This window comes from Panthera leo, chromosome A1 (genome assembly GCF_018350215.1).
Source record: "Panthera leo isolate Ple1 chromosome A1, P.leo_Ple1_pat1.1, whole genome shotgun sequence".
NCBI classification, from domain to species: Eukaryota; Metazoa; Chordata; class Mammalia; order Carnivora; family Felidae; genus Panthera; species Panthera leo.
Genome location: NC_056679.1, coordinates 97,343,296 through 97,370,169, shown reverse-complemented (window position 1 = coordinate 97,370,169; position 26,874 = coordinate 97,343,296). Strand labels below are relative to the sequence as shown.

General features: G+C 35.7%; 1 protein-coding gene across 3 annotated transcripts in view; it reads left to right on the top strand.

The window, feature by feature from the left end:
• Positions 1-26,874, top strand: part of DTWD2 (DTW domain containing 2) — a 379,651-nt gene that overhangs the window by 93,366 nt on the left and 259,411 nt on the right. For 2 of the 3 annotated variants that reach the window (XR_006200970.1, XR_006200967.1), the window contains exons 5-6: positions 13,687-13,815; positions 19,478-19,698. Coding sequence is in view for 1 of the 3 variants with exons in the window: in XM_042933575.1 (XP_042789509.1) it covers positions 13,687-13,815; positions 19,478-19,648 (300 nt within the window). In the remaining 2 variants the exon portion in view is untranslated. Of the gene's footprint in view, positions 1-13,686; positions 13,816-19,477; positions 20,184-26,874 lie in introns of those variants that run through there. The other variant, XM_042933575.1, reaches the window with a different exon arrangement.

The window sequence follows — 26,874 nt, the reverse complement described above, 5'->3', positions numbered from 1 at the left end:
AAGAAATAGCAACTTAGATCAGTATGTGATTACAAATTAAATTCTGTGAATGGAATATAAGGAGTACTTCAAAATGGAGGTTTGATTGAAGCTGGAGACTCCTGAAGACGTCTGTAGCATTTGAGAACTGAAGGAGCTCAGCCAAAGCTGAACTTGGCTGTAGTTAGCCAAGCAAAGCGAAGAGTGAAGACATTTCCATACTTAGTGTGGCTGGTATGTAGTGACAGAGGGAGTGGGAAGGGTGGTGTTATGTAATAGGTGATTTACAGACTGTGTGAAGGATTTTGCTTTGTGTCAAGTTGAGGATTTTCATCTGAGTAATAATGTGATCTTTTTTTTTTTTTTTTTAAAAGAATCACTTGGCTGACACATAGAGAATGATTTACAAGAAGACTACAGTAGACACAGGATGTCCAGATAGGCATTTGCAGGGATTCAGGCTAGAAATGATGGTGTATTGGAATTGAGTACTGTCTTTGGAGAAAAAGTTATTCAGACATAGAAATCATACTAACAGTTACAAAGATTTTGTGTCTATGTCTCTGGCTTAGAATGTTGACCTTGTCTAGTAGAAAAGGAACTAATTAATATAGATAGAGTTAGGTTCTCTAGATATTGTCAATAAATTAAATATATACAAATAGCTTTTCTAGGGATTAAGCAAGTGATGGGAATCTTAATAAGATGATAGTAAGTTAAACTACAGGAGAAGCTTTCATTAAGCAGATGGTGAAAAACAACATAACAATAAACCACAATTTGTTAAATATTGCATATCATCATAGTTGATGCTTTCATTGTAACTAATGCTTTCCACAAAGAAGTGTGGAATTAACATGCCACTGTTTTGATTAACCATCTAATAGAATTTTCACTTAAATCGCTTGAAAAGATGAATGATAAGCTTTGGGAAAATTCAGTTTTGATTTAAAATGATAATTGTTTCTCTTACTGAGTAGAAAAGAAATCCCTGTAATTTGATGAGAACTCTCCACTTCATATTCCTTTTTCCATAGTCTTCTCATTCTCCCTTGCAGTTAACATTGTTTCACTCCTTTTTGGGGTACAGATTCATCAGCCTTATATGTGTCACTAAAAATGCATTCATTTATTTTCTTAAGTTTATTTATTTATTGAGAGAGAGAGAGAGAGAAAAAGAGAGACAGTGTGAGTGGGGGAGGGGCAGAGAGAGAGGGAGAAAGAGAATCCCAAGCAGGCTCCACATTGTCCACGTAGAGCCTGAAGTGGGGCTCAAACCCATGAAACCGTGAAATCATGACCCGAACCAAAACCAAGAGACACTTAATTGATGGAGCCACCCAGGAGCCCCAAAATGAATTCATTTCTTAAGGTCCATATCTGACATTTATGTACATATTTTTCACGCTACAAAGTTGACAGAATTATGCTCTCTCTGAGGGGAACGTATTGTATCAATGACGATTACGCAGGGATTTTATGTCACCCAAATTGTGTTTGAATGAATTCATTTAAGAAATACCGGTTCACTTTTTGGATTTCACTAGCATTCTTAAATAGTCTGAGAAAATGAACAGAGCAAGTATAGGCATTAGCCAACATCTCAGTATGTTGACTACACTTGAATGGACAGTGGTCTTAATAAAGTTAAATTCCATAACACCACAAAATACAATGCATGTTGTATTTCTTTTAGCACCTTTTCAGCTGTCAGACAGAGTGATCATTGCATATTTGAGTTTTAAAAACTTATTTATCAGTCAGCAGCTATTTACATTCCTAGCACTCTTTTAGGCTGACAAGAAAGTAGAGATCACGGTCACAGTTTGGCTGATTATTGTTCTTTACATAATAGTGAAATAATACTATGTTTGCACATACATGTATTTGATATTGCATATGCAACTTTTTCCACTTTGCCGTACAATGAAGAGTGGAGAGAATAAACATGAGATTTAATCAGGGCCCTGATAGTGTTTACCTAAGTGATGGGAGATAATGAGAAGCCAAGAATTTTAGTGCTTGAAAGAATCTCAGAGATAGATTTAAATCAATTATTTTATTTAGTAGTACAGTGAGACCCTGTAACCGAAGTAGCCTACCCAAGGTCACACAGCTAATTACTAACAACTATCCTCTGTTTTCTGTTGATTTTAGTGTTTTGTATACAGAGAAAACTTCTAGTGATAAAGAAGGAGTATTTATGCAGCTAATGCTCATCATGAGAATTTTTAACAGCATGTTTTATTTTAAGATGTGCATACACCATGTTTAGAGGCAAGAAATACTTAATCCTATTGTAACTGCCGTTCAAGTCAAGAAATAGAACATTGTTGGCACCCCAAAAGGCTCAGACCCACTTTCCACCACATGTCCGTACCTCTTTCACTACCTTCTTTCTTACGGCCAAAGGTAACAGTATCTTGACCCCTATCATAATTATCTCTTTGTTTTTTATTTATAGATATATGTATTCCCAAATGATCCACTTTTGCCCAGGTTTTGAACCATACTGTGCACTTTTTTTTTTTTTTAAGTTTATTTATTTATTTTTGAGAGAGGGAGAGAGAACACAAGTGAGGGAGGGGCAGAGAGAGAGGGAGACACAGAATTTGAAGCAGGCTCCAGGCTCTGAGCTGTCCCCACAGAGCCCGACACGGGACTCGAACTTGGAACTGTGAGATCATGACCTGAACTGAAGTTGGACACTTAACCGACTGAGCCATCCAGGTGCTCCTATCACTGTGCATTCTATTGTTGATAAACATTGGGGTTTTCAGCTTGGAGCTATTATGATAAGTGATGCTCTGAATGTTGTTGTGCATATGACTTGATGTACATATGCAAGAGTTCCTGTCAGTGTATACCTAGAAATGAAATACATGGGTCATGGGTTAAGCATAATTTCTGTTTTACTAGATTTAACCAAAGTGTTATAAAGTGATTGTAACTGTTTACATTCCCACCAGCGATGTCTGGCATTTGCTCTCTCTAACATTTTGGTGATGTCAATGTTACAGATTTTCTGCCAATCTGATGAGTGTGTAGTATCTTCTCATTTTGTTTTAATTTTTTCATGATTATTAATGTGATTTAACACCTTTTTATATGTGTATTAGCCACTTAGATGTACTCTTTGTTGAAGTGCTTGCTTATTTTTTAAAATATATTTTTATTTTTTAATTTTTAATTTATTTTAATTTATTTTATTATCATTACTATTTTTAAAAATTTTTAATTCAAGTTAATTAACCTGTAGTGTAGTATTGGTTTCAGGAGTAAAATTTAGTGATTCATCACTTACATATAACACCCAGTGCCCATCCCAACAAGTGCCCTTCTCAGTGCTCCTTGCCCATGTAGCCCATCCCTGCACCCAACACCCTGCCAGCACCCCTCAGTTTGTTCTCTGTATTTAAGAGTCTCTTATGGTTTGTTCCCTCTCTGTTTATATCTTAGTTTTGCTTTGTTGAAGTGCTTCTTACATCTTTTAACCATTTTTCTTTTGGGTTTTTGCGTTTCATTCTTGTTTGTTTCCAGGAGTTCTTTATATATTTTGTATCTCAGCCATCATTTGGTAGTTGTATATATTGCAAATATATTGTTTTTCCACTCTTTTTATACTGTGTTCTTGTAAATGGAATTTTAGATTTTAATGCCGTTGAATTTCTCAGTTTTCTTTTTTTTCAAGTTACCGTCTTTTGTGTTACAGCATTCATTCTTCCCTCTCATATTCTCATCTTATCTTCTAAAAATTTGGAATTTTATCTTTTCTGTTTGTATTTAATCTACCTGTAATTGATTTTTGTGTTTGGTGTGAGCTGTGAGTCTAATTTCACTTTTTCCACTCCCATTTGGCTGTCTGGATTTTTGCACATTTATTTTCCCAGCACCATTCACTGAAAATGCCAGTACAAAACTCACTGTGTTGGAGTGCCACCTCTGTCATGTATCACTTGTGCACTCATGTGAGAGTATATTTCTCTGCTTTAAATTCTTTTCTGTTGCTTTGTATGTTTCTGCCAGTTCCACAATGCCTTAATTAATGTTGCTTTACACTAGGTCTTACTGGTAGAACAAGTTCTGCTGGGTTCTTCTAGAATATCTTCATATTTTTTCCGCTTTGCATTAACACGTAATTTCAGAATCAGTTTCATGAAACTACACTAACACCTCTTCAGATTTTTATTGAAATTTAATTGACTTGTAAGTCAAATTTTGAGAATTAACACCTGTATAATATTTCGTTTTCCATGGTATGAACATAGTGTATGTCTCCTCTTATTTTGGTTTTTTGCAATGTTGCTCAATAAAATACAGAATGTATTTGGTTCAGTTGTACACAAAAAGTCGAATTATTATGTATAAATCAAGTCAGGTCTTAGCAGTTATGATACTCTGCAACCTGTAATTTTTTACTGTTTAGGTGTCCTGAACTCTGTATTGTTCAAAGAAACAATCCTGTTGTTGACTAAGTCTTTTTTATGTATGTCTGCACTGTTGTAAAATCACTTAAACATCACAGATAAGTCACACATGTGAAGAGGAAGATAAGAAAATATGTTGAAAGCATTGGGCAGATAGAATACTCATGCAAGATCATGCAAGAAATGGAAATTTTTTCTTTTAAAAGTGATTTTCAAAAACTCTAACAGATTTCTGGTCTGTCTTTTCTGTTATATAGGGTTGTGTGGGAATGTTTTAAAGAAATATGTAAAGATTTGGTACAAGATCTAATAACTTCAGTGATGATTGCACTTTTTTATTGAAGCTCAGCTCACATACTTAAAAGATGAAAGAGTAAAAACCTAATATATTCCTTGTCTGCAAGTATATTTTTAGTGAAAATATTTCTGCATTTCTTTTTTTACAGGCTTGTAACTCTAGGAATATTTTATTTATCTGCCCAGATAACTTGTTCTTCTCCAGGATTCAGTAAAACCTCTCTTATCTCTCCTGCTTCCGAGTCTGCTTTTTCTCTACCTGTTCTGTAGGTTTCCTCCTTCCATCCTGTGAAAGTTGACTTCTGGCTCTGTCCTAAATTCCATCTCATCCCTCACCCTTGGCCAGGCTCCTCGTGTGGCTTTATTGCGGTAAAGCTGAGAGCTTCGCCCTTAGTCGTTAAATTAGGAAGGAAACATTGGATATCGTCAGTGCTGCCAACCTTATTCCCATGACACCACCCCTATCCACATCTTACCTGTGTTGAGTGCTTATTGTATGTTGCTGTTGCTCAACACTTTGTATATGGCAGCTCCTTAAAGCTGTTAATGTTTTAGGCTCTGAGAGTTCAAGAAACTTGCTGGAGGTCATACCACTCTTCTGTAGATTTAAATGTAGGTGTGTGTCGCTTCCCATCTCATGCTTTTAGTGGTGCTTCCCTGCCTCCCAGTCCACACACATTATTTCGGTTTGAAGTTACAGAAGAGACAAATGTTTTTAATCAATAAAATATCATACAGTTTAACACAGAGTAAATTTTAAAATAAAAATCTTAGGTGGCAAACGAACTTATGAAGTAATAGTATAATGTGTGCTTTATTTCACACCTGGCCTAATTGATGATTCATTTTTCTAGAGCCATTTATGAAGCCATGACAGCTTTTGAAACAGATAGAACTGCTAGTTATTTTTCTCTAAATGTTTGTTTATTTTTGAGAGAGATAGTGCAAGCAGTGGAAGGGCAGAGAGAGAGAGAGAGAGAGAGAGAGAGAGGAGAGAGAGAGAGAGAGAGAGAGAATGAATCCCAAGCAGGCTCTGCACTGTCAGCACAGAGCCCTATGCAGGGCTCAAACCCATGAACCATGAGATAATGACCTGAGCTGAAATCAAGAGTTGGATGCTCAACTGTCTGAGCCACCCAGGTGCCCCAGAGCTGCTAATTCTTAAATGAAATTTATCTTTGGTGAGAAATGTTTGACTAGCAAGACTTTAGAAAGTTGACTATTATTATTTAGATAAGACTAGTTCGTTCATCAATTTCTCATATCCTAAATAGGTTTCTAATTTAAGTTTCTTGATAAAGGATATAAACTGATATAAACCTAATATGAAAGAATGCATATCTGTAAGCATATTTAAGTTGGACAATTTTTTTTAATGTTTATTTTTGAGAGAGAGAGCGAGAGAGCAGGGAGGGGTGGTGAGAGAGAGACGGACAGAAGGTCTGAAGTATCTGTACTGACAGCAGTAAGCCTGATGTGGGTCTTGAACTCACAGCTCGAGGTCATGACCCGAGCTGAAGTTGGACGCTCAATTGACTGAGCCACCCAGGTGCCCTACTCTTTTTACTGTAAACTGCCATTTCCATCACTGCTTTAGAGAAATCTGAGAAAAGATAGGAAACTTTATTCAACCCTTGACCCTAAGACAAATATCTTTTAGAACCCTGTAGGCCTAAATTTTAATAAGCTCCACTAGAGGGCAGTTCTCCAGGTTAACATGAAAGTTTTTGTATGTTGGAGAATTAGCACGTAACTTTATTTCTCATTTTGATGTATAAGAAAGTGCTAAGTTTTAAACCAAATCTATTCTATAAGTTTTTTGTTGTTGTTGTTTTGGAAACAGATTTTCCCATAGAAGTTCTGTTGTAAGATGAAGTTCCTCAAGCCATCCTAGAAAAAGACAAATAATCATGTATTTTACGAAGTAGCACTAATATTACCATTTTATTTATAACTGATCCCTATTTTAATTTTATTTTTATCAGTTTTCCTGAGTTTCAACTTTAATCCTGAAATCTCTACCCTATGAAAAAGTTTTGCAGGCTTCAGAGTGCAGCAGGGCTGGAGTAAGACATGGACACTGATGTTTATGAGTACTTTTCACTCTTGGGTAGAGGATGCTTCCTCCTATATCAGTGTTGTTAAAACGATGTTCAGAAGAACCCTAAAATTCTTGAGGGGGTGCCTTAGTCTTGCTTTACAGAATAGCTTTGTTGTTTTTGTTTCACGTGTTGAGGTTCACCTAGCCTTTAATTATTAGCCTGGTGATAAGAGTTCCACTCCTGAATAAGGTTTTATAGATTCACGTATCTGCTTCACCACGACTGATTTTAGAACTTTGACTTACTTAACTTCACCCTCAGCACTTCAGTTTCCTCTTCTGTACAATGGAGATCATAGTAGTACTTACTTCACAGGGTGTTTGTGAGTCTTAAAAGAGACAATATGAGTACATTATCTGGAAGGGCACTTAGTGTCCAGTAAGTGCGTAAAACTTTGAACATACGTGGGTCAGTCTGTGTCAGATCTGGCAACTGTCTGATGCCAAAGTTGGGCTCTTCCAACTGTTAGATCGTATTGTTGAATTAAACTAAGGGAATGAAAGGAATGAAAGGGATTGAAAGATTGAGGCTAGGAGAAAAGATGTTCTGCCTCTCAGAGGTTTGCTCATAGGCTCAGATGATGAATCTTGCTTGTGGAAAGTCGTAGAAGAAAGGCTGCTGCAGAAAGGAGGGTTTTTATGTGTGTCTTCCAGTGGTGAAGACTTCAGGATGCTATTGAAAGGGAGTTTATTTCAGCCTTTTCCAGACTAGAGTTGTTTCAGAATGCCTGGGAAGTAGATTGCTTTTCCTAGAAACCTGTAAGAAAGCTGATCAAGTGATTAGAAAGTTTTGTGACTCTTAATAATTGAGAAGCACAATAGTTTTATGGAGTAATGACGCTTGCCTTAAAATCGCCTGAGCACAGGTAACAAATAATTGCCATCAAATTATAAAAATATAACATTTGTGGGGATGGGAGGTATGAATTAAAATTTAATTTTGAGGTCTTATTTTAGTGTGTTTTGTTTGATAAAAGAATTAACTAATATAATAGTAAGTTATTTTAAAAATGCATATGTTTTATTATTCAGAGATGCCATGGCATGTTATTTCCTTGGATAACGTACTGACTTATTTTGTGCCCTAAAAGCAATGACTAAACCACTGCACATGCTATGTCACCCAGACTTTTAATGATATAAGACATTTATATCAAGCTAAAGATGTACTTAGGAAGGAGACATTTGAAAAAGCCCTTTTTGAAGGCATCTGAACAGTGATCATAGCCATCAAACTATTATCTTGCATTTCTTTTTTGTTTCTTTTATTTTTAAATTTATTTATTTTGACAGAGAGAGAGAGAGAGAGAGAGAGAGAGAGAGAAAGGGAGGGGTGTGGGGCTGAGAGAAAAGGAGACAGAGAGTCCCAAGCAGGTTCTGTGTTGTCAGTGCAGACCCCGATGCAGGGTTTGGTCTCACGAACCATGAGATCATGACCTGCGCCTATAAATCAAGAGCTGGATGCTTAACTTACTATCCAGGTGCTCCTGTTATCTGCTATTCCTTTATTTTTTTTTTATTTTTTAAATTTTATTAAATTTTATTTTTTAAATTTACATCCATTTACTTAGCATATAGTGCAAAAATGATTTCAGGAGTAGATTCCTTAATGCCCTTTACCCATTTAGCCCACCCCCACCCACAAACCCTCCAGTAACCCTCTGTTTGTTCTCCACATTTATGAGTCTCTTATGTTTTGTCCCCCTCCCTGTTTTTATATTATTTTTGCTTCCCTTCCCTCGTGTTCATCTGTTCCGTGTCTTAAAGCCCTCATATGAGTGAAGTCTTATTATATTTGTCTTTCTCTGACTAATTTAACTTAGCATAATATCCTCCAGTTCTGTCCACGTAGTTGCAAGTGGCAAGATTTCATTCTTTTTGATTGCCGAGTAATACTCCATTGTATATATATACAAATCTTCTTTATCCATTCATACATCGGTGGACATGTGGGCTCTTTCCATACTTTGGCTATTGTCGATGGTGCTGCTATAAACATGGGGGTGGATGTGTCCCTTCGAAACAGCACACCTGTAGCCCGTGGATAAATGCCTAGTAGTGCAATTGCTGGGTTGTAGGATAGTTCTATTTTTAATTTTTTGAGAATCCTCCATACTGTTTTCCAGAGTGGCTGCACCAGTTTGCACTCCCACCAGCAGTGTAAAAGAGATTTTCTTTCTCCACATCCTCATCAACATCTCTTGTTGCTTGAGTTGTTAATGTTAGCTATTCTGACAGGTGTGAGTTGGTATCTCATTGTGGTTTTGATTTGTATTTCCCTGATGATGAGTGATGTTGAGCATTTTTTTCATGTGTCGATTGGCCATCTGGATGTCTTCTTTGGAGAAGTGTCTATTCATTTCTTTTGCCCATTTCTTCACTGGATCATTTGTTTTTTGGGTGTTGAGTTTGATCAGTTCTTTATAGATTTTAGATACTAACCCTTTATCTGATATGTCGTTTGCAAATATCTTCTCCCATTCTGTTGGTTCCCTTTTAGTTTTTCTGATTGTTCCCTTTGCTGTGCAGAAGCTTTTTATTTTGATGAAGTCCCAACAGTTCATTTTTGCTTTTGTTTCCCTTGCCTCTGGAGATGTGTTGAGTAAGAAGTTGCTGCGGCCAAGATCAAAGAGGTTTTTGCCTGCTTTCTCCTCGAGGATTTTGATGGCTTCCTGTCTTACATTGATGTCTTTCATCCATTTTGAGTTCAGTTTTTGTGTATGATGTAAGAAAGTGGTCCAGGTTCATTTTTCTGCATGTCTCTGTCCAGTTTTCCCAGCATCATTTGCTGAAGAGACTGTGTTTATTCCATTGGATATTCTTTCCTGCTTTTTCAGAGATTAGTTGGCCATGCATTTGTGGGTCCATTTCTGGGTTCTCTATTCTGTTCCATTGATTATCTGTTCTTGTGCCAGTACCATACTGTCTTGATGATTACAGCTTTGTAGTATAGCTTGAAGTCCGGGATTGTGATGTCTCCTGCTTTGGTTTTCTTTTTCAAGATTGCTTTGGCTATTCGGAGTCTTTTCTGATTCCATACAAATTTTAGGATTGTTTGTTCTAGTTCTGTGAAGAATGCTGGTGTTATTTTGATAGGTACTGCATTGAATATGTAGATTGCTTTGGGTAGTATTGACATTTTAACTATTTGTTCTTCTTATCCAGGAGCATGGAATCTTTTTCCATTTTTTTGTGTCTTCTTCAGTTTATAAGATTTCTATAGTTTTCAGTGTATAGATTTTTCACCTCTTTGGTTAGATTTATTCCTAGGTATGTTATCTGGTATTCTTATATATTAAATATATATTTAAGATTTAATGTTAGAAAAGAAAGGAAGGCATTATAACAACAAGTGTTTCCAGGAATTCCAATTTTAGGCAATTCAGAGAATCATTGGCAAAGACTGAATGCAGGATCTAGAACTGGAAGAGTTGGGTGTTTCTAAAATGGGAGTTATAGTATAGGCTTAGAATCCATACCAGTAGAATTCTAAACCCGGCACTGATTTTCCTGTTCCTCAAGAAGAAGTTACAGCAAGAGTACTCAAACAGTCTAAAACCCTTGGAGAACCAAGTTCCAAAAAGATCAAAATTACTGAAGTGTTCTTTGAATCAGCATGGCTTCTAATATTTGGAAATTAAGTTTTATGTAATATGATATATCAATATTACAACAATCATTAATTATAACTTGAAATTATTAATATATAATTAATTGTATTGTGATATGTAATTAATATATAATTATAGTTAATAATATATATTATATGTAATCTTAGGATTAGGTTTTACACCCTCAGGTCCATGTATCTGATTTTTGTCAATGAAGAGGAACTGAGAAGCAAAATTACCTTATTGAAACTAATTGGTTAGCTATTGTCAGGTTTGATATAAAAATCCTGGTCTTTCCATAGAGCCTCATACTTTCATCAAATTTTAATTTTTTCTTTTCTGAGAATTGTAAATTTTACCTCGGATTTCCTTGAACTTTTATTTAAGAAGACAAGTCACTTTCTGGGGCACCTGTGTGGTTCAGTTCGTTGAGCGTCCAACTTCAGCTCAGGTCATGATCTCACGGACTGTGGGTTTGAGCCCTGCAATGGGCTCTGTGCTAACAGTTCAGAGCCTGGAGCCTGCTTCAGATTCTGTGTCTCTCTCTGCTCCTCCCCTGCTCATGGTCTGTCTCTCTGTCTCTCAAAAATAAAGAATAAAAAAAAGTTAAGGAAAAAAAAAAAGGCAAGTCACTTTCTGACAAATTATTATTGTGCCTATGACTTCTCAAGAAGATGGATTGACAGGATTTCTTTTTGTTCCCACTCATCATATCAAATGTGATGAAGGTGATACAGCACATGTGCATAATAGACATTGTGAGAAGATCCCATTAACGTGCTATATAACATGTCTGTTAATCATAGTACAGACTTTAGTTATTTACTCTTAATATATCCGGTTACTGGATAATTCCTGGAGAGATAATTTGTGAAGGACATTTTGAAGTCTTCTAACACTCGATAAATTTCAGATTCTGAATTTTCATGCAGTCATGTGGGCCGTGGTAAGAAGTAAAGCTACTCACTGAAATAAAAAACTTCTTCTTAATTTATTTTTATATTTTTTAATTTCGGTTTTTCCAAACTTATTTTTTAAAAATCAAATTTGTTCCAATAAACAAAAATCACTGTGGATTTTTCATGTTTCCCAACGATTTTGTTGTAATCAGATGTTTATTATAAATTTCTCCAGTGATGGAACTGAATATTGAAAGCAGTAGTTGGCTGTGCTCGGTTTTCTAGTTGACCTGATGACATATCAAAGCAGTTGGTAATTATAGTTAATCAGCATTATGAATTATTCTTACAGTTATTTAATCATGGGCTTTCTTTGATCATTGCAGTTTCTCAACCATTTTTCTCCATCTCTTCCCTCCCTCCGTTTTCCATCTTTTTACGTTGGTAGAAATGCAGAGTGATTTTAACTAAAATGTTATTAAATATGTTTTAAAGAATGTATTCCAAAATTAAACACATTCTGTAGTGAATCTTTTATTATTTACTATGTATGTATGTAAATTTATTTTTTGAGAGAAAGAGAGCATGTGAGCGAGCAGGGCAGGGGAAAGAGAGGAGAACAGAGGATCCATAGTGGGCTCTTCACTGACAGCAGAGAGTCTGATGTGGGGCTCGAATTCATGAACCATGAGATCATGACCTGAGCTGAAGTCGGACACTTCACCACTTAACTGAGTGAAGCACCCAGGTTCCCCTGTAATGAATCTTTTATGATGCCCACTTTACTTCTCTCCCTCTCCCTTCCCTTCCCCTTCTCTTCCTGTCCTCCTTATCTTCCACCTTCTGAGGAGAGAAAGGATACAAGTTGTAGAGAATTCTTGGGACAAAATGCATTCAGAGAAACAAGGGAGGAAGAGGACTGAGGGACAAGGGTCCAGAGACGGGACAGTTTTAATGCTGTAAAGGAATGAGAGACTGTTAGAACTTCAGAGATACCAGAAAATGAGAGACAACACCTGATTTTATTAAGTGACTACGTGGTAAGAGTTGGACACCGCCACCTCATTCCACATGTTTACATATTTAGTGAGTAAAAACTTAAATTCTTATCTACTCACACATCCTTAAGTGTGATTCTTTTCACAGTGTGGGCTAGGAATACGGTTTTATGAGTGTGAGATTACTTGAGTTTCATTTAATTAAAATAGGAATCAAAAGGCCAGAATGTTGACATTTGGTTTTCTATTGCTTTTCCCATTTCTGACTGTCAGTCATCAGGTGTCAGTCACCTATGTGTGTGTGTGTGTGTGTGGGCACACACATCTCTTTATACACACTCACCCCCATACAGGCATACCCCTGTCAGTCTATATTAAGAAACAATGGAAGACTAAACCATACAATAAAAAACCCAGTTGTCAATTCTCCAAAGTGATTAAATCGTTTTCACTTCTACCACAGTGCATGAGGGTTTCATTTGTTCCATATTCTCCCCATTTGGTGGTGGTAGTCGTTTTGATTTTAACTGTTCTCACAAGTGTGAAAAGTTATCTCATTGTGATTTTAATTTGCATTTAGTCGTGTTGAGCACTTAAAAAAATTTTTTTTAATGTTAATTTATTATTGAGAGACACAGAGAGAGCATGAGCATGAGAATGGGAGGGGCAGAGAGGGAGACACAGAATCTGAAGTAGGCTCCAGGCTGTGAGCTGTCAGCACCAAGCGAACATGGGGCTTGAATTCATAAACCGTGAGATTATGACCTGAGCTGAAGTCGGCCGCTCAACCGACTGAGCCACCCAGGCGCTCTGTGTTGAGTGCTTTTATATCCTATTTGCCTTTCTTATATTTTCTTTTGTGCAGTGTCTTCGCACTTGTGCCTCCTGGGAAAGGGTTATTAGTCTTTTAATTTATGATTTGTAGTAATTTGCATATATTCTGGTTATATTTTCATTGTGAGATATATGTGTAACTGTCCTCTGAGTATTTAACAATAACTAGAGGATATTATGTATAGAAGATATTAATACATTTAATATTTTTAAACTGGCGATTTTGGAAGGAAGTGAACTAGTATTTAAAACACAGACTTTATAATTTTTTTTTAAGTTTATTTATTTATGAGAGAGAGAGAGACAGCATAAGCAGGGGAGGGGCAGAGAGAGGGGGAGACACAGAATCTGAAGCAGCCTCCAGGCTCTGAGCTGTCAGCACAGAGCCCGATGCGGGGCTTGAACTCTTGAACTGCGAGTCGTGACCCAAGCTGAAGTCAGACGCTCAACCGACTGAGACATCCAGGCACCCCCCACAGACTGTATAATTTTAAATTTAAAACAAAACTTACATTCTGTTTTTCTGTGTTTTGGTTTCAGGTGCAGTTAAAAACTAGTGTTTCTAGTCAGTATGTAATTCGGACACAACCGACTAATAGGTGCCTTTCTACCCTGGAATGTGCAGCTGCTGCTCTTTCCATTTTGGAGAAAAATGATTACATACAGGAGGTATGTCTTTGGAAGGTTATATTGTTTTTGAAAGTAAGCAGTTTGGTTAGATTTTATCTAGAAATTTAGAAACGCATAACCTATGAAATTTGCAGCTCCAGTGTCAAATAGAGTGTATCTGTAATAGAAATTTGTGTACTGTTATAACCTTCTTTCCCCCTCTGGTGTTTTTCTGTGTTAGTTCAGCATCCAGATTGCGTTATTTAAATATTCATTCTAAGCTGTGCAAACAGCATTTATAATAAGCTAAATTGCTTTTAAGTAGCACAACATTAAATACAGTTTTTTTGTTAGATTTTTCTTTTATTATTTTGTATTTCTCTTTTAGGATTTTGTGTTTTCTTGTACACAACTTTTTTTCTTTTTAATTAAAAGAACGTTTTACAGCAACTTTTTTTTTTGCATTGGTGCTTTTGAGAATGTACCAACTTTCTGTGTATCTTATTAACTACTTGCTGAGAGCATAAAAAAGACAAGTTTTTGAGAAAAAACACCTGCAGAATATGAAAAGGTTATAACCTGCAATCATCATTTTATTTAATTTCCATGAAAGCCTGATGATTTCATATATAATTAATCATCAGTAAAGAATAACGTTCAATGAGCCCACAAACGTCTCAGTCTTTTGGAGTGTGTAGGAAACTGCACTTAAGGCCAAAGAAGAAAGAATAGCAAAATAAAAAATTGTTAGGGTTTTTTAATCACCGAAGGAAGGTTTTTGATAAATACAACTCAAGAAGATAAGTCGGAGGATAATGAGCGTAACTAAATGGAGTTTTATAACTCTCCCTTCTGACGAGCACACACACACACAGTACTTATTCCTGCCTTCTTTCTCCCTCTCTCATTATACACTATGGTTACTATTATTATAAGAATGTGCCTTACTCATTGAGGAAATTTCATTGATGGATAAAAGCTCAGGTCAGAGTAACTGAATTGGTTACCAAGAAAAAGAACAAAAGACCCCCAGAACACAGAGCGTGAAAGAATGCCAGAAGCAAGCCTTGAATTGCTTTTTCCCTCTTCCCTACCCTAAGCTATGGAAAATGCTCTGCAGAGTTGGAGGCTTTCCTTCTTTTGAAAGAAGTAGGCTTTCTTGAGTAGGTTTTTTTCCTATGTATCTGTGTAAGTAGACTTTGTACTGGGTCTAGGCAATTTCTCTTTCACTGTTCTCTCTCCTTTGAGAAAAAAAAAAATCATGAGGGGCCCTAGATCTTTATTCCAAATGAGCAGAGAGTGTTCCCTGACTTTCTCCCTCCATTGTAACCTTGCCATCTGCTCCCATGTACCTAACCATTGACATAGCGTTTAATACACCTCTATAGTCCTTTCTCTTTTTTGTTTATACCTTCTTGAACACAGATAATATACTGTTTCTAGGTATCTTATTTTATAGCTTATTTTACACTATTGTTTAAACTTGCTTTCTGCACAATAAACTTGCACTATTGTTTGAACTTGCTTTCTGCACAATCTTTGTAGTTTCCTTTTTGTCGATGTAAAACTCTAGATCAGCCGACATCAGACCAAGGACCCATTAAAAGCTCAAATCTTGAGAGGAAAAATGTAATATTCTTTGGCTTTGGATTTGAAACTTTATCCCCTCTCCTTCTCTGGGTTCTGAAAAGAATTGTCTGTGGATTTGTATGTCTTATTTCTACAATTGGTATCAGATCTGTACTTAAGTTCTAAACAAGCTTTAATGTTCTTAGTGGTGGTGGATTTCCTAACATTGTAATACAGTAGGGCTAGGGTTTGGATGGCGATTGTCCTGCTACTGCTCCGCCCTTCCCAATTTCATAAGATACATGATTCTGGTATTAGTCAGTGTACCGTTGCGGCAAGGAAGCTTATCTTATGTTCTGAGTATAATGTCTGTTAACAGGCAAAGTTCAAGATACAGAAGGACGACAGGATCTGTCGTCTCTTCAGCTTTTGTTATTGTTGTCTGTGGATCAAGCTGAATGTGAAATCCCAAAGTCACGGTGAGGTCCTGAAGTTCACATTCTGTTTGCTTTGGTCACCAGGAGTAGTCATACTTTAGTGACCAGGAGTAGAAAAAGGATGTTTGGCAATCATACATGGGATTTGGAAGGTGCTGATAAGATTATTGGCTGGAGCATGAGCTGAAGAAATGCATAATGGACCATCCCACACTGCTTATTATTCCAGCTGACCAAAAATTAGCTTTCTCGGTGGAGAATCCCAAGTCAAGCCTGTTCACATCTAGCTACAATTTAAACAAAATACCGTTTCATTCCCCTGGGAAATACAATTATCAGCTGTTCTGAACTTAGGTGTTTTCTCTCCTTTCTGGGGAGGAAAGCTATGACACACGTTTTTTTCCTTGATAACCTTTTTTTAAGGGGTCTCCTAAAGAAACACCAATACAGTTGGGGAGAGTGGTAATTCTTCAGCTAGCTTTATTCTATGGAGGTAGGTAGGGCTCCTCAAAATAAAGAGCTTGGCATGGAATAGCCTTCTTAGTCTGCTGATTCATCCTTGTCCTTTATTCCTGAGCAGTTTTTCACACACTCTGAGTAGCACAGTGTGAGCTTTGAAGCAGGTTTGAATTAAACCTTCATCACTTACCATCACCACTTTGTGCCAGTGGGCAGTTCATATAATCTCCTGTGCTTGTTTGCTTATCTATAATACACCAGAAAGAGTTACCTCTTACTTATTGGTGTGAGAATTGGATGGAGTAATTTTTGTTAATCGCCTGACACCAGGCACTCCAGAAGAATTAACCCCTTTGTTCTTTCTTGCCCGCCCCCCCACCACACCCCTGTTCTTCCCCATAAATTGACAAATTTGAATTAAATTTGACATATTCCCCATAAATTGACAAATTTGAATTGAATTTAAAATTGACAAATTTGAATTAAAGATTGGTGATTTTCATTCAGTTACTATAAAATTTACCAGGGCTTTTCAGACCTTGGAAAGCTCAAGCTTGGGTATTTTTTGAATAATAGAACCGTTTCTGCTTATGAACCTGTATAGCTAGATGTGGTAAAAGCTTTGTGCACAGTCTAAGTGCCAGTAGTTGGTAATCATGGGCTGTTCAGAACTGTCACTTTATACCTGCAGACAAAAGGGTTTAAAAAACACTGATTTCGCCCCAAATAAATTTTTAGAAACAAACTTATTTCTTTGTTCCTCTGAACAAATATATAGCTTCACGTTGCCTCAGATATAATGTTGTTAGTTTATACAGAAGCAGTATCACTTATTATCACGCAGTGTGCTGAACATGTTAAATGCATCCTCTTAGTCCTCTTAGTGTAACCTAATAATGATGTCGTAAGGTTGACAATGTTTTCCTCATTTTATAGATGAAGAAAATGAGGCAAGGAGAGGTTTATGTGGCTTATCCGGGAACACCTAGCTAGCAAGTGATTACGTCAGTCAAGACAGGCCAGATGCAGCTGCAGTAACCTAACACTCCAAAATCAGAATGGCACAACACAACAGTGGTTTGTGCCTCTCTCTCACTGTCTTTGGGAGATTAGCGGGATGACTTGTGCTTGCTGCAGTTGCTTAGGGGCCCAGGCTGATGGAGGCACTGTGTAGATAGGTCATTCTCCTTTCATCAAGGAAAGCATAAAGGGAGGTGGTGAATTGTACGTGCTTTTCGAGCTACTGCCCAGAGGTGACACATGTTATTCGTGCTCGCGTTTCCTTAACCAGAGCAAGTCATAATGGCCATACCTAACATCAAAGGGCGTTTGGAAAATGTAGTCTGACTGTGTAGCAAGAAGGAGCATCAGTCTATTTGTGAACAGATGTATTGACGATCACACAGATGGAGAACGGGTCTAATCCAGATCTGTCTCCAAAAATGATTCTCTTAATTACCTCAGAGAATTGGTAGAGTCTTATCTTCAGGAGATAAAAGTTGGAGGCCCTTAACAATAGGAATATTAGCATTCTGTCCATTAAGAATCTAACGAATGTCTTAAATAGCAATAGAACCTTCCTTCAGTTGTCTCCATCTGTATAATGTCCTAGGTATGTTTTCTAGGGATGATGTTTCAGAATCCAGTCAGTCCACTGTGTTTACTCAGGAAGGAAATATATAGTCATTTCCACATTCCCTCTCTTATTTGAAGAAATGAAGACATTAAAGGAAATTATGATAACATACAGATGGGGCTTTCCAAGATAATGTCCTGCAGAACTTTTCCACGATGTTTATCTCTTACCTATTGGGGTATGTCAGTTTGATTGCACGTAACAGAGCCTTTATTGTGGGGATTGAACCATGTATATAGAGGCTTCTTTTTCTCCTGTAAATAAGTAATGTGAGGTGAGCAGTCCAGGGCTGGGGATTTCTTCTCTCTTTCTGCCCATCATCATATGTATTTGACTTTAATCTTTGTCTTTATTGCATTGTAGTCACATGATGGTTATCCCACCTCTAACAGTCCTGTTCCAGGCAAGAAGAAAGCACAAAAGCCCCTGCCTGCTGAGTCTGTCCCATTTTAAAGAGTGTTTCTGGAAGTCCCACCCAAGGACCTCAACTTACCTTTCCTTATATGGACTGTGTCATTAGCCAGTTAGTATTACTAGCTGGATACATTGGCACCTTGAATGACATTTGGAATGATAAAAAGAATGAGTGTGGAGAAGCAACCACCAGTGACTGCCACGATGTCTGAGTTCATTGTAAAATTAAAACCTTTAAGTTCTTTGCTGCCACTTACCTTGTATGTGAAAGGGAATAGATTTTCACATAGACATTGTAACATTTTTGCAATTAAATCTATCAGTTTTTTTCATTGTTCCTTTTATTTCTAAAAAACAAACAAACAAACAAACAAACAAACAAAACAGTTTCCTTAGTCATGTTTGCTATTGTTGTTTGGAAGATTTAAATCAGGGGTCTCAGGCCCCAGGAAAGCATCTGACTCAGAATGTTTTAAATGCATGACATAGTGGGTTTTTTGTTGTTGTTGTTGTGTGTGTGTGTTTTTTTAAAAAATTATTTTTATTTTTGACCTTGAAAAACTTTAGGTAGGGCATTTGCTCTAGTTGTTTTTTAACTTCTACCATATTTGTTATCGTATGGGTCCACCCGGCTTAAATGTTTATGTTATATGGCTGGCTCTGTAGGTATTTGAATGTAGACAAGTACAGATACAGTCAGAAAAACCCCAGGTTTGGGTATCTAACTTGTGTGTAGTCCTTGGACCATTGTAAGAGAATTCGTAAACCTGTTAACCTTCATCTGATTGTTACAGGTAACAGGAAGCTTGCATCAGTCTGTGATTGAAACCACATTAACTAATTTGTGTCTAAAGGTCTCTTTTACTCTATTTGTTACAGATTTAAATGTTATAATGGCAACAGTTTCTTGAGGTGTTTGAATGTATTAATGTATAAATGTAGATTTGGACTTTAGTATCTGTATGGGAAATTAACTATTTGTGTCTTTTTACCGGAACTCCTTAGCAGTATGTAAGGTATGAGTTAAAAGAAATTGTATATTTGGATGTCATATATTTATATTTAGTAGAGTGCCTGTTACTTTTCATGGTTAAAAGCCAATAATAATAAAAATAAACATAATAATCCCTGTTTCTGAAGAAAAAGTTAAATAGAATATGATGATTTGTTACAGACCCTATTTTAGTATCTTTTTTTATCTTCACAGACTTTGCTTCGCCCTCTTCAAGCTTTGTGCTCTTTCCAGCTGCAGCATGGTGCTCAAATTCGCCTCAGCAAGGAACACCTTCTGAAAAATGGATTATATCCTAAGCCAATGCCAAAGAACAAACGCAAGCTCAGGAAAATGGAACTGTTAATGAACAGTGTTAAAATTTAGTACTGTTGTTCCATGGTGCTAGTTATGGTGTCTTCCGCTGATAAAACCAGGTGAAGTTTTCAGAAAATTTAAGTCTGTGGGTTTTTGACTGTCTAGAGTGAGAGTTGCATGCTCAACTTGCCCAGCAGAAGGAAGTCAACCAAATAGCCATAAAAAAGCGAACAAAAAAAAATTTCGCTGACCCAGTAAAAACCAAGGTTTCATACTGAGTTTGTTTAAAAAAAAAAAAAATGTGCCTCTAATACATTTTTCCAGATCCATAGTTTGGAATGTGTTTGAAATTAGTTGTTGAGTGAGGTTAGAAGGTTTTTTTGTTTTTTTTTTGTTTTTTGTTTTTTTATGTAAAATGGAAAGAAATTATTGTACCTGATTGGGACAGTATTGTTTTCATGAATGTTAATAGATAATTAGGTGTATATAATAGAGGATACTTATGTCAATATGCAATATTGTACATAAACTTTATAGTTTGAAGTAATAATGATCACCAAGTAGTTTAGATTGAATTTATTTTTTTCATAGAATAATATAGCAGAATAAGGGAACTAAATAAATTACTTAGGTACTAAACTTGAACTCAGCTATTATGATTTAAGTGTTACTATTAATTGCCCCAGTTTTGTTGTATTAGGGTATACTTGGAACATAAGATTATATTAGTTTCAGGTGTTCACCATAATGATTTGATATTTATATACATTGCAAAAATAATCATTGTATGATAAGTCTACCTAACATCCCTCATACGTACTTAAAAGATTTTTTCTTCTGATAAGAACTTTTAAGATAAACTTTCTTAGCAACTTTCTAATATATGGTATTTGTAATTTTGCAGAATTATTAACTACAGTCACCATGCTTTATAGTACATCTCCATGAGGTATTTATTTTATAACTGGAAGTTTGTTCCTTTTGACCCCATTCACCCATTTTGCCCACCCCACAGCCACCAGCCTGTTCTCTGTATCTGTGAGCTTGTGGTTTTTTTTTTTTTTTTTTTCCTTTCCTTTTCTTTTTTTTAAGATTCCACATAAGTGATATCAAATGATAATTACCTTTCTCTGTGTGACTTATTTCACTTACCATTATGCCCTCCAGGTCCATCCCTGTTGTTGCAAATAGCAAGATTTCATTCTTTTTTATGGCTGAATGATATTCCACTGTCTATATACACACCACATTTTCTTTATTCATCCGTCGATGTCTATTTAGGTTATTTCCATGTCTTAGCTATTGTAGATAATGCTGCAGTTAACACAGGTGCGTCTTTTGAAGTTAGTCTTTTTGTTTTCTTTGGATAAATATTCAGAAATGGAATTACTGGATCTTAATGGTATTCTATTTTTTACTTTTTGAGGAACCTCTATACCTTTTTTCATTGTGGCTGCACCAATTTACATTCCCACCAACAGTGCATGATAGTTCCCTTTTCTCCATATCTGTGTCCCTTTTTATTTCTTGTCTTTTTCATTATAGCCGTTCAAACAGGTGTGAAGAGGCAGTTCTTTGGGGTTTTGATTTGCATTTCCTAATGATGAATGATATTGAGCATCTTCTCATATGCCTGATGGCCCATCTGTATGTCTTCTTTAGAAAAGAGTCTGTTCACTTCCTCTGCCCATTTTTTTTGCCCCCTTTTTATTCAAATTTTGTGTGTGTGTGTGTGTGTGTGTGTGTGTGTGTGTGTGTGTGTGTGTGTTTGCTGTTGAATTGTAGGAGTCCTTTATTTTTGTTATTAACTTCTTATCAATATCTGACATACAAATATTTTCTCACATCCTGGGGGTTGCCTTTTTCACTTTATTGATGCTTTTTTTTTGTTGTGCAGAAACTTTTTAGTTTGATGTGGCCTCACTTGTTTAGTTTTGCTTTTTTTGTATTTGCCTTTGGTGCCTGATTTAAAAAATCATTGCCAAGGCTGATGTCAAGGAGCTTACCACCTTTGTTTTCTTTCTAGTTTTATGGATTTCACATTTTACACTCGTCTTTAATCCATGTTGAATTAATTTTGTGAGTGGCATAAGATAGCAGTCCAGTTTCATTCTTTTGCGTGTGGCTCTTCAGTTTTCCCAACATCATTTATTGAAGACTGTCCTTTTGCCATTAAATGTTCTTGCCTCCTTTGTTATAGATTAATTGAGCATACATGTGTGGGTTTATTTCTGGACTCTATTCTGTTTGATGGATCTCTGTGTCTTTTTTTTTTATGCCAATACCATACTATTTTGATAACTATAGCTTTGTAGTACAGTTTGAAATCAGGGAGTATGATGCTTCCCCCTTTGTTTTTCTTTCTCAGGATTGCTTTGGCTTTTGGGGTCTTTTGTGGCTCCTTACGAACTTCAGGATTGTTTGTTCTATATCTTTGAAAAATGCCTCTGGAATTTTAATATGGATTGCAATGAATCTGTAGATTGCTTTGTGTAGTAGCCCTAATTTTGAAAAAGGTGCATGGAATTTTGACACAGCACACATTTTTATTTTATTCATCAAGAAGGCTTATTGAGTGTGATAAACTAGTCATATGGAAACAACTGAAATAGAATATAACTATAATTTCAACAACATATTTTTCTAACTGGGGCTATTTAAATATTTTTTCGTGAACAAAAACTTTCAATTTCAGAGAGCAAATTTTCCCCAACCTTTTGGGAAAAATATTTACTGACATTTTATATACTAGTAGAGACATGTATGTAATATATATTTGTATCTAACTTAAATCTACTGCAGTCGTATACCCATATTGGCAAGGAGAGGGGACTTTGTTTTCTTTATTTATGACTTCTAGAGTTTTTTGAATCCAGTATCAAGTTGTAAGGAAAAACTAAATGTGCGACCTAAAAGTAATCTTGTTATAAATACATGTGCATGTATGATATATGAATGGTTATTTCTGACCATTTTCATTCTTATTTATTTATTTTTATTGTTGGCCTAGATTAAGCCCTTCTTAAAAGCTTTAATGCTAGTCAGAATGATAGTAAATGTTTGGGGAAACTATGTAGAAAATATTTTAAAATATTAAACAAAAGTTAGATTTCTATCCTGTATTATTGACTTTTTAAAAAATTAAAACACAGTTTGGCTCATTTAAAAAAATGTTTATTTATTTTGAGAGAGTGGGGGAGGGGCAGAGGGAGGTGGAGAAAGAGAATCCTCAGCAGGCTCCATCCACGATAAGCTCGATGTGGAACTTGATCTCACGACTTAGATCATGACCTAAACCAAAATCAAGACTTGGTTGCTTAACCAACTGAGCTACCCACTACTATCAAATGACTATCTAGGTATAATAGAAAAGAAATAGTAATAATAATGTATAATGGTCTCCTAACAAATGGGTTAAAATAGTCTTACAGTAATTGTTTTCAGATTAAAATTAAATTTTGCAAATTTCTTTTATCCACTATTATTGCCTTTAAAAAAAAGATATTCCTGTATATGACCCATATAAGTCTTTAAATTGTATTTTAATTTATATTGATTTTTAGAATAATTACTACCTTTATCTTTTAACTACAGAATTAGGGTAATTTTTGAACACTTACAAAAGCTTAAAATTTAGTATTTTGGGAAATGTATAAGCATTTTTAAAATAAGTTTATATAGTTTTCCAAATTATTTTACTGACTTCTTAAATTACTTAATTAATTTTTTATTTCTTACTGATCTCCTGACAAGATTATTTCATTTACTCCTCTCTGGTATTCAATGCTTCTTTAATCACTTGCTCTCATCAGGCAGTTTTAGATAACATTTAAAACCATTGGAGTGCCCCGGTAGCTCAGTCGGTTGAGTGTCCCAACTTCAGCTCAGGTCACGATCTCACAGTTGGTGAGTTCGAGCCCCATATCAGTCCCATTGCTGTCAGCTTGCACTCTCTTTCTCTCTCAAAAATAAATAAAACATTAAAAAAACAACTATCACTAGTAGGTTTAGTTATTAAAAATACTTATAATGTGTAGTATTATGTGAAGATTTTAACTGAAAATTTAACCTGGCTTTTAAAAGTTGTTACTTTTTTGGGGGCACTTGGGTGGCTCAGTCAGTTGAGTGTAGGCTCCTCATTTTGGCTCAGGTCATGATCTCGTGGTTGGTGAGACTGAGTCCCACGCAGGGCTCTGCACTGCAGTGCAGACTCCACTTTGGATTCTCTCTCTCCCTCTCTCTCTGCCTGTTCCTCAGCTCGTGCATATGTGCTCTCAAAATAAATAAGCATTTAAAAAATAAAAAAATAAATAAAAGTTACTTTTTTATTGTGTTAGTTGGCTTTTAAGTTCAGATGCTTTTTATTTGTTTGATTTGCCTGGACTAGTTCCATTTTTTTGGGGATTTATAGCTGATAGTAGTCTTTACATACAAACTTGAACTACACTTTGATGTTGGGTAGATTGTTTTGTGAATTGTTACTTGAACCACGTAATTTAGAATGTAGTATTTCTTTATACACAAGGTGATTGATTATGCATTTAACACAGTACGTTGTTGAAAATCACCATATAATGAGTGGTGTTATTTTCATTTTCTTGTACTTGAGTATGAAGGGTTGAGAGCTATACTGAATGAAGCAAGTCACAGTACTTGGCAGATTTCCCTAGGTTAGCTTGCAAGATTTCTCAGGTGAAAACATGAGAGTTATATTAAAAATTATGTTCTGGGGTGTCTGGGTGGCTCAGTCGGTTAGTGTCAATCTGTTAGTGTTAGTGTTAGTTTGGTGTCAGTCGGGGCGTCCCGCTTCGGCTCAGGTCATGATCTCAAGGTTTGTGGGTTTGAACCACGCATTGGGCTCTGTGCTGACAGCTCAGAGCCTGGAGCCTGCTTCCGATCCTGTGTCTCCCTCTCTCTCTCTGCCTTTCCTCTGTTCACGCTCTGCCTCTCTCTGTATTTCAGAAATGAATAAACATTAAAAAAAAAAAAAAAAAGAAAGAAAAATTATGTTCCCCCTATTTTAAGACTTCAAACCCAACTTTCTTTAGCCGTGACTACTGTAGCATTAGATTTTAGAAGGAGCAAGCTCTTCACTACCACCTTAATGAGTTATATAGAAGAGTACTTCTTCATAACTTCTTCAGTTTCTTCATCACATATTCCCACTTGCCCTAAATTGGCTATTTAAAAAATGTGATTGTGTTATTAAAGAATCCTTTCCATTGAATATTGATGAATTTCAGGAAAGTAAATTGTTGACCCTTGGATACAGTTGTCATTGGTATAGAAGTAAATGTTGATGCCCTAAGTAAAAAAACTAGATTTGACTAGGTGAACTCAAAAGTTTTATCTAATGGGCCTTTTATTATGTAGATTTAGTCCTTAAAGATAAGTGTGAGTGGATTTTTTTATAGGTAAATAATACTATGGTTTAGATGTAATGAAACTTTGCATTTAATTGTGTCCCATAGCATAGAATGAATCACAACCTCTTAACATTTTTCAATCAAATTTTTATTTACTGGATTTGCTTAATATATTCTCTTTCCTTTTTCTTTCTTTTTTTTTTTTTTAGCTTTATTAAGGAATCATTGACAAATAAAATTGTGAGGTGTTTAAAATGTACAACATGATGATACGATATACATATTCATTGTAAAAGGAGTCTCTCCATCAAGTTAACACATCCATCACCTCACATAGAAATGTTTTCTCGTGTGTGTGATAACATTTAAGTTCTACTGTTGTGGCAGATTTCAGTTATACGGTCCAGTGTTATCGACTACAGCTGCCATGTTCCCCCTCCTTTCTCCTCATACTTTCTTCTTCCCAGATTCCTCCTCTCCCTTCTCCTCACTCTCCCTGTCCTCTTTCCTTTTCTAGTATCCTTATCCTGTCTACTGTTGTGTTTTTTTTAAATGTGTACAAATTATTTGTGTATCCTTGCATAAGTGGTTTTTTTAAAAAGATCATGTAGTAGTCTTCACAGCTTACAATTTTATTTTTGAAATTTGTGCAGAAAATCAGGCACTTACTCTGTGCTGCTGACTTGTCTCCCTTACTCTACTCTACTCCCTTACTCCCTTACTCTCCCTTTCTCTACACTAGAGAAACATGTAATCACTTACTAGTCTTCAATAATTGTTCACGTGAATCAACAATATAAGAATTTTTTAAAGAAACTTTTTAATGTAAGAATTTTTAAAAAACCGAGGTAGGTAGCCTTTGAATAAGAAATTATAGTTTACTCTTATTTAAAGGTATGTTAAGAAATGAAAACATTCTTCTTCATTCCCTTATTTTAATTGAAGTATAATTGACATAAAACATTAATTAGTTTCACGTGTTTTTAGTGATTTGAGTGATATTTGTATACACCATGAGATGATCACAGTAAGCCTAGTTATCATTTGTTATCGTATGAAATTATAAACTTTTTTTCTTGTGATGAGAACTTTACGATATACTCTCTTGATAACATTCAAATATTCAATACAGTATTGACTATAGTCACTATGCTGTACATTACATTCCCATGACTTACTTATTTTATAACTGGAAGTTTGTATCTCTTGAACACAGCTACCCATTTTGCCTACTTCCCAAGCCCCCTCTCCTCTGGCAACCACCATTCTTTTCTCTTTGTGTTTTGTTTTGTTTGCTTTTTAGATTCCATAGGTAAGTGATATCATATGGTATTTGTCTTTTGTTGTTTGGCTTATTTCATTTAGTATAATATCTTCAAGGTCCATTTATGTTGTTGTTGCAAATGGCAACAGTTCATTCTTTTTTATGACTTAAGTAGTACTCCATTATATAATTCCACATCTTCTTTATCCATTCATCCATTGATGGACCCTTGGGCTGCTTCTGTAATTTGGCTATTGCAAATAATGCTGCAGTGAACATAGGGGTGCATGTATCTTTTCAAATTAGTGTTGTTGCTTTCTGCAGTTAAATACCCAGAACTGGAATTTCTGGATTGTATGGTAGTTCGACTTTTAATTTTTTAAAGAAACCTTGAAACATTTTTAAAAGTATGTCTGCCTCAGGATTTTTGTCATTACCCCATACTCCTCACTGATTTTGCATACTAATAGCATTTAGTCATCTCTCTCCACATATGTTATTTACAAGGTGAAAAATCGCTTATTACATTTTTTATATGTAATTTTATGGGAAACATTAGTTGATATGAAAATGGCAATAATTTACAATATGGTCATCAGATTTTATAAACATAACTGCCTATCATTTTGTATTTATTAAATAGTTTTACTTCTAAAGTTGCCTTT